General features: G+C 49.8%; 2 protein-coding genes and 1 long non-coding RNA gene across 4 annotated transcripts in view; 1 reads left to right on the forward strand and 2 right to left on the reverse strand.

The window, feature by feature from the left end:
- Positions 1 to 228: 228 nt before the first annotated feature.
- LOC103469483 (uncharacterized) lies at positions 229 to 1138 on the reverse strand. The gene is made up of 3 exons (XR_014088802.1): positions 1018 to 1138; positions 862 to 920; positions 229 to 463 (listed from the first exon to the last, which is right to left on the reverse strand). It is a non-coding gene; the product is annotated as an uncharacterized LOC103469483 (long non-coding RNA).
- On the forward strand, positions 1085 to 4243 carry LOC103469482 (heat shock 70 kDa protein 1). Of its 2 annotated transcripts, none has more exons than XM_081610411.1 (2): positions 1085 to 1184; positions 2015 to 4243. In XM_081610411.1, the coding sequence occupies exons 1-2, from the start codon at positions 1136 to 1138 to the stop codon at positions 3955 to 3957; spliced, it is 1992 nt and encodes a 663-aa protein (XP_081466537.1). In that variant the 5' UTR covers positions 1085 to 1135; the 3' UTR covers positions 3958 to 4243. The 2 variants fall into 2 exon arrangements, with proteins under 2 accessions (XP_081466537.1, XP_008415410.1); XM_008417188.3 differs by lacking the exon at positions 1085 to 1184 and adding an exon at positions 1193 to 1313.
- A 2575-nt stretch (positions 4244 to 6818) lies between these two features.
- LOC103469484 (ceramide synthase) overlaps positions 6819 to 6894 on the reverse strand; it is a 4101-nt gene continuing 4025 nt past the window's right edge. Inside the window, exon 5 of the mRNA XM_081610470.1 lies at positions 6819 to 6894. This exon is cut by the window's right edge and continues 93 nt beyond it. Coding sequence (XP_081466596.1) covers positions 6819 to 6894 — 76 coding nt within the window.

A 6894-nucleotide genomic window follows, 5' to 3' on the forward strand; every position in this document is an offset into this window, starting at 1 on the left:
AGAGCTGGACTTTGACTGGGCCGCTCCAGAACCCAAAAATCAGTGGTGGTCAGAAACGTGTTGGTCACATTGAAACTAAACCAGGTATGAAAACTTCTGACCATTTAAATTAACATTAACAGGATGAAGATGAACCACTGGAATGAAAACACGTTTTCTCATTCAGCCACCATGACGTCAATCTGAGAAACATTATTATTCAGCATCAAGCAAAGAAACCAGACAAACGAAATTCAATCAGTTTATTAACAAAAAGCAAAGAGCAAAAATATATTCAGGCCTCATGGACAGAACAAAGTGAACAGTTTGACTTTCACAGTGTGAGACCTCCAGTGGACGGCCTTCTTCATCTCTGACCAGCAGCTCCTCTTCATGCTGACCCTTCTGATGTCTAGCAGCTTCTGGACGTTTCTCTCTCAGCACCATCACGTTGTGGCGATACCATCCAGTTTCCGGCACCATCCTTCAGAATAAAAGGTTCAGAATTAAATGATCACACGCAGATTCATCTTATTTTGAAGGACCTGTCGCCCTTTTCCGGTATGTTTCTGTAGTTTTGTATTTTTTCTGGAAACCCCGACCAATCAGAGGCCGGAGCGCATCGACGGAGAAGGTTCTGGAGAGAAGAACCAGAACCAGAACCTTCAGATCTGTATAAAACTGTTTCATGGCTGGATTTAAAAACTATGAAGCGAAGAACAACCATAAATAAACTGCTCAGGTGTAAATAAACAGAGCAGAATAATTATGTCTAATTGCGAGACATTTTTAAATAGATGAAATTAAATAGTGTTTATAATATAGTGTTTTTCATAAGACGACTTTCTCCTTAAAACAGATCGGATCCCAGCGGAACCGAACCTGGAGAGTCCCAGTCCTGCAGCGGCTCCAGGTCCTCCGAGTCTCCTTCAGTCTGAAACCTGAAATATCAACAGATTGAATCAACCTTCGGCCTTCAGGAGGATTTCTGCGCTTTATGAAAACAACATGTTGATATTTTTGCTCTAATATTGTCGCCGTCATTCCCGCTCTGGGAGCTTCTGGAAATGTTGTGAATTCATCGGGCTTTTCTGTCACTTTCTGACTTTTTCTCGGAGCGACCAGAAGCTGGGAGAAACTTCTAGCGGGTGACGTCATGACGCAGGCGCTCTGTGATTGGCCGAAGGCTGGAGAAGCGACAAGAAGTGAGTGAGGGGTATAAATAGCGGTGAGGGTGAAGCTGGGGCAGTTAGAGACTCAGAGACCTTTAGAGAGCATCAGAAGATCCAGCAGAGGAGAAAGAAGCATCACAGCGCAGGAAACTCTGGACTGCAGTAAGTTCTCACTCTTCTTCTTCTCTGCTCCCGCAGAGAGAGGGAGAGAAACGCACTTTTTTTTTCCAATGAACTTTATTTAAGTTAAATTAGTATACATCAAATTAACATAGTGAAGTATACAACACAACACAACAGTAAACAGAACAGCCAGGGGTGATTAGATAAGAACATGCAAAGACGTACATGTTGAAATTGTCCTTAGAGCCTTTTCATTTGTAGATTCTGCTATTGATTTGATATATAGTTCCATATCTTTAATGAAAAGAGAGAAACAAAGTGTTTTATTAGCAAATTTGCATTTATGAATGTAAAATTTAGCAAAGAGTATTAGCAGGTTTATTATAAAGAAATGTTTAGCATCCTTTCTATGGAATCTATAGAAACAGAATAAAACATTTTCCCAGCATAAGGAAAAATTCTGTAAAATATGGTCATTAATAAACCTGCTAAATTCTGACCAGAACCTTTGTGTAAAAGAGCAGAGCCAAAATAGAAACGCACTTTGTAGAGTGTAGTCAAAGACAGAAACATGCCGAACAGATTAGTGGAGCAAACGATGTTTGAACGTCGCTGAACGCAGCTTTACAGAAGCAGTCGGATTGGAGCAAAACCTGCTACAAAGTCCAGTAAGAACCTAAAGTGTAGCATATGTTTCTGAGAGGGAATAATCCTCCTCCTGTGTGTCTCTGCTGGTTTAGGCCTGACAGGAAACCCAGCCAAGATGTGTGCAGCTAAAAACGAGGCCATCGGCATCGACCTGGGCACCACCTACTCCTGCGTGGGGGTTTTCCAGCACGGAAAAGTGGAAATCATCGCCAACGACCAGGGCAACAGGACCACCCCCAGCTACGTAGCCTTCACCGACACCGAGAGGCTGATCGGGGACGCGGCCAAGAACCAGGTGGCCCTGAACCCCAGCAACACGGTGTTTGATGCCAAGAGGCTGATCGGCAGAAAGTTTGAAGAGCCGGTGGTGCAGGCCGACATGAAGCACTGGCCCTTCAAGGTGCTTTCAGAAGGAGGCAGACCCAAAATTCAGGTGGAGTACAAAGGGGAGAACAGAGCCTTCTTCCCCGAGGAGATCTCCTCCATGGTCCTGGTGAAGATGAAGGAGATCGCCGAGGCCTACCTGGGCCACAAGGTCTCCAACGCCGTGGTCACGGTCCCCGCCTACTTCAACGACTCCCAGCGACAGGCCACCAAAGACGCAGGCGTCATCGCGGGACTCAACGTCCTGAGGATCATCAACGAGCCCACGGCGGCCGCCATCGCGTACGGTCTGGACAAAGGCAAGTCGGGAGAGAGAAACGTCCTGATCTTTGACCTGGGCGGAGGCACCTTCGACGTGTCCGTCCTGACCATCGAGGACGGCATCTTTGAGGTGAAGGCCACGGCCGGAGACACTCACCTGGGAGGAGAGGACTTTGACAACCGCATGGTCAACCACTTTGTGGAGGAATTCAAGAGGAAACACAGGAAGGACGTCAGCCAGAGCAAGAGAGCCTTGAGGAGGCTGCGCACAGCTTGCGAGAGGGCCAAGAGGACCCTGTCCTCCAGCTCCCAGGCCAGCATCGAGATCGACTCTCTGTTCGAGGGCGTGGACCTGTACACCTCCATCACCAGGGCTCGCTTTGAGGAGCTGTGCTCCGACCTGTTCAGGGGAACCTTGGAGCCCGTGGAGAAGGCCCTGAGGGACGCCAAGATGGACAAGGGCCAGATCCACGACGTGGTCCTGGTGGGAGGCTCCACTCGAATCCCCAAGATCCAGAAGCTGCTGCAGGACTTCTTCAACGGCAGGGAGCTGAACAAGAGCATCAACCCGGACGAGGCGGTGGCTTACGGCGCCGCCGTCCAGGCCGCCATCCTGACGGGCGACACGTCGGCGAACGTCCAGGACCTGCTGCTGCTGGACGTGGCTCCTCTGTCCCTGGGGATCGAGACGGCCGGAGGAGTGATGACGGCCCTGATCAAACGCAACACCACCGTCCCCACCAAGCAGACCCAGGTGTTCAGCACCTACTCCGACAACCAGCCCGGGGTCCTGATCCAGGTCTACGAAGGGGAGAGAGCCATGACCAAGGACAACAATCTGCTGGGCAGGTTTGAGCTGACGGGAATCCCGCCCGCTCCACGAGGGGTCCCGCAGATCGAGGTCACCTTCGACGTGGACGCCAACGGCATCCTGAACGTGTCCGCGGTGGACAAAAGCACCGGCAAAGAGAACAAGATCACCATCACCAACGACAAGGGCCGACTGAGCAAAGAGGAGATCGAGAGGATGGTGCGGGACGCCGAGAAGTACAAAGCCGAGGACGAGCTGCAGAGGGACAAGATGGCTGCCAAGAACTCCCTGGAGTCCTACGCTTTCACCATGAAGAGCAGCGTGGAGGACGAGAGCTTGAAGGGCAAGATCAGCCAGGAGGACAAGAAGAAGGTGGTGGACAAGTGCGAGGAGACCATCAGCTGGCTGGAGAACAACCAGCTGGCTGAGAAAGACGAGTACCAACACCAGCAGAAAGAGCTGGAGAAGGTGTGCAACCCCATCATCAGCAGGTTGTACCAGGGAGGGAGGCCCACTGGGAGCTGCAGAGAGCAGGCAGGGGCCCACAGCCAGGGGCCCACTGTGGAGGAGGTGGACTGAAGGGCCACTGGAGGTCTCGCCTTTTCTCACCTTCAAGTTTTTCTTCCTGTTTCTAAATATAATTTGCATCTGAATGTATTTTTCATCTTAAAGGTGAGAAAAACTATTCCAGATTGTTTATTGTTACGAAATATGTTTAAACACTAATTTCAGATGTTCTCGAGTCTTCATCATGATCACAATTGAGCTGTAAAAACTTTGAGTTATGATCATTAAATCTGTAAATATTTTACAGTGTAAACATGTTTTTTCTTTGCTGGACAGTAAAATAAAAGATTAAACCACATTTTCTGATCAATGTTTTTATTTTATCATCAGCTGAAATATTTCAAACCATAATGAGAATACAACTTTCTAAAGGGTTAACGCAATGCAGCAACATCTGATATTCAAAATATGTAAAACGCCCTCAAAGCTTCAATATACTTATTACATTTTTATTTCTCCACGCTGTGACCCGGTTCCGGCACCAGGGGGAGCCAACTACTCAAAAACCCAGGACCAATCGTGTTCAAGACATTTCTTCTAATTCATCTCGGTGGTGATTCAAGATCAAGTTTCTGTTTTCGATAAAAAACTGGATCCAACAATTGTCTTTAGACGTCACCAGGTAAAGGGACACATGTGGTTCTGGAAGCCGCTGATTGGGCCCCGCTTGCTGAAACTGCTGAAAAAAGGGACCGATATGGAGCGGAGGCCTCTGTTGTATCAAATAAAGATAGGAGTAACAGACAGCTGGCCACTCTGAGGTAGAACTAAAAACAGCTTCCAGTCCAGGGGGAGCACAGCAGAGAGACGAAGAGCAGAGCCAGAAGTCGGATCCTATATCTTTACATTTAATCGAACATAAAGACACCAAAAAGGAAACATGTGAAACCTTCTAACAGCCCATAAATGTTCTGATCAGGTCGGTTCTGAAGGACATTTGCTCTGTATCCCGAGTTCAGACATCCAGAAACAATTCAGCTGGGAGGAAACGGCTGAGCTCAGATATTCTGGACCAGGAAACAAACTGGTTTGGTTCCAGTTCAGATCAAACTGGGCCAGAATGGAAACGAGATGCTGATGAAATCCTGACGGGATGAAGAAGAAAAAACTCAGAAACGCGATGAAACGGATCCATGCAGAGAGTCACAGAGATCTGAATGTGTCTGATTGATTCCAGTAAAAACCTGTTTCTGAAACCGTTTTATCCTTACAGACGCCTCTGCATGTAAAATAATTTAACAGGATGTTCTAATAAAGGGTTAGTGCAAACATTTTCAACAGGTAGCACATTCAGATGAAGGAAGTGATCTTCTTGTAGCTCCGTCGTGTATAAATTGTTCCGATGCTAAGCTAATGCTAAGCTAACCGTAACTGCTAAGCTTCCACTCCAGCCACTCAAATAATCCAATACATGTAACATTAACAACCTGCTGTAGTTTGTAAACATGACGGTAGCAGTTTTAGACGGGTAGCACGGACAGACGGACGTAGCCATCTATCCGTGCTACGGTAGGAAAACCTGACGAGGTAGCACGGACAGACGGACGTAGCCATCTATCCGTGCTACGGTAGGAAAACCTGACGAGGTAGCACGGACAGACGGACGTAGCCATCTATCCGTGCTACGGTAGGGAAACCTGACGAGGTAGCACGGACAGACGGACGTAGCCATCTATCCGTGCTACGGTAGGGAAACCTGACGAGGTAGCACGGACAGACGGACGTAGCCATCTATCCGTGCTACGGTAGGGAAACCTGACGAGGTAGCACGGACAGACGGACGTAGCCATCTATCCGTGCTACGGTAGGAAAACCTGACGAGGTAGCACGGACAGACGGACGTAGCCATCTATCCGTGCTACGGTAGGGAAACCTGACGAGGTAGCACGGACAGACGGACGTAGCCATCTATCCGTGCTACGGTAGGAAAACCTGACGAGGTAGCACGGACAGACGGACGTAGCCATCTATCCGTGCTACGGTAGGGAAACCTGACGAGGTAGCACAGACAGACGGAACCAGAGAAACATGTTGAGATTTTATTCTCATGCTGAATTTCAGAATAAATCCCAGAAACTGAAATGATTCCTTGAGTTATTTTTTTATTTCATTTAGCAACAAATTAAAGTTTGAAGAAAAGATAAAAATGTTTCTCTGCTCTGCAGTTTCAGGCAACAAATTCAGCGATTAAATCTTTTGTTTGTTTTGATGAATATTATCTGAATATTATCAACGGTGATTATTAAAACATTTTCAACACAAACCAGCAGAAATCAACATGAAAATATGAAAAATATGAATTATAGCAAAAAGAGCAGAAAAATCAGAAAGACCCAAAAGAGGCAGAGAAAACCTCAGCGTCCCCCCGTCCCCCAGCGTCTCCTCAGCGTCCCCCCCGTCCCCTCAGCGTCCCCCCCGTCCCCCAGCGTCCCCTCAGCGTCTCCTCAGCGTCCCCCCGTCCCCCAGCGTCTCCTCAGCGTCCCCCCCGTCCCCCAGCGTCTCCTCAGCGTCCCCCCGTCCCCCAGCGTCTCCTCAGCGTCCCCCTGTCCCCCAGCGTCTCCTCATCCCCCAGCGTCCCCTCAGCGTCCCCCCACCCCCCAGCGTCTCCTCAGCGTCTCCTCAGCGTCCCCCGTCCCCCAGCGTCCCCTCAGCGTCCCCCCGTCCCCCAGCGTCTCCTCAGCGTCCCCCCGTCCCCCAGCGTCCCCTCAGCGTCCCCCCGTCCCCCAGCGTCTCCTCAGCCCCCGCGTCCCCCAGCGTCCCCTCATCCCCCAGCGTCTCCTCAGCGTCCCCCCGTCCCCCAGCGTCCCCCCGTCCCCCAGCGTCCCCTCAGCGTCCCCCCGTCCCCCAGCGTCCCCTCATCCCCCAGCGTCTCCTCAGCGTCCCCCCGTCCCCCAGCGTCCCCCCGTCCCCCAGCGTCCCCTCAGCGCTCCTCTGCAGATCAGGCTGAAC

Source organism: Poecilia reticulata, chromosome 8 (assembly GCF_904066995.2).
Source record: "Poecilia reticulata chromosome 8, P_reticulata-male-v2, whole genome shotgun sequence".
Classification (NCBI taxonomy): domain Eukaryota; kingdom Metazoa; phylum Chordata; class Actinopteri; order Cyprinodontiformes; family Poeciliidae; genus Poecilia; species Poecilia reticulata.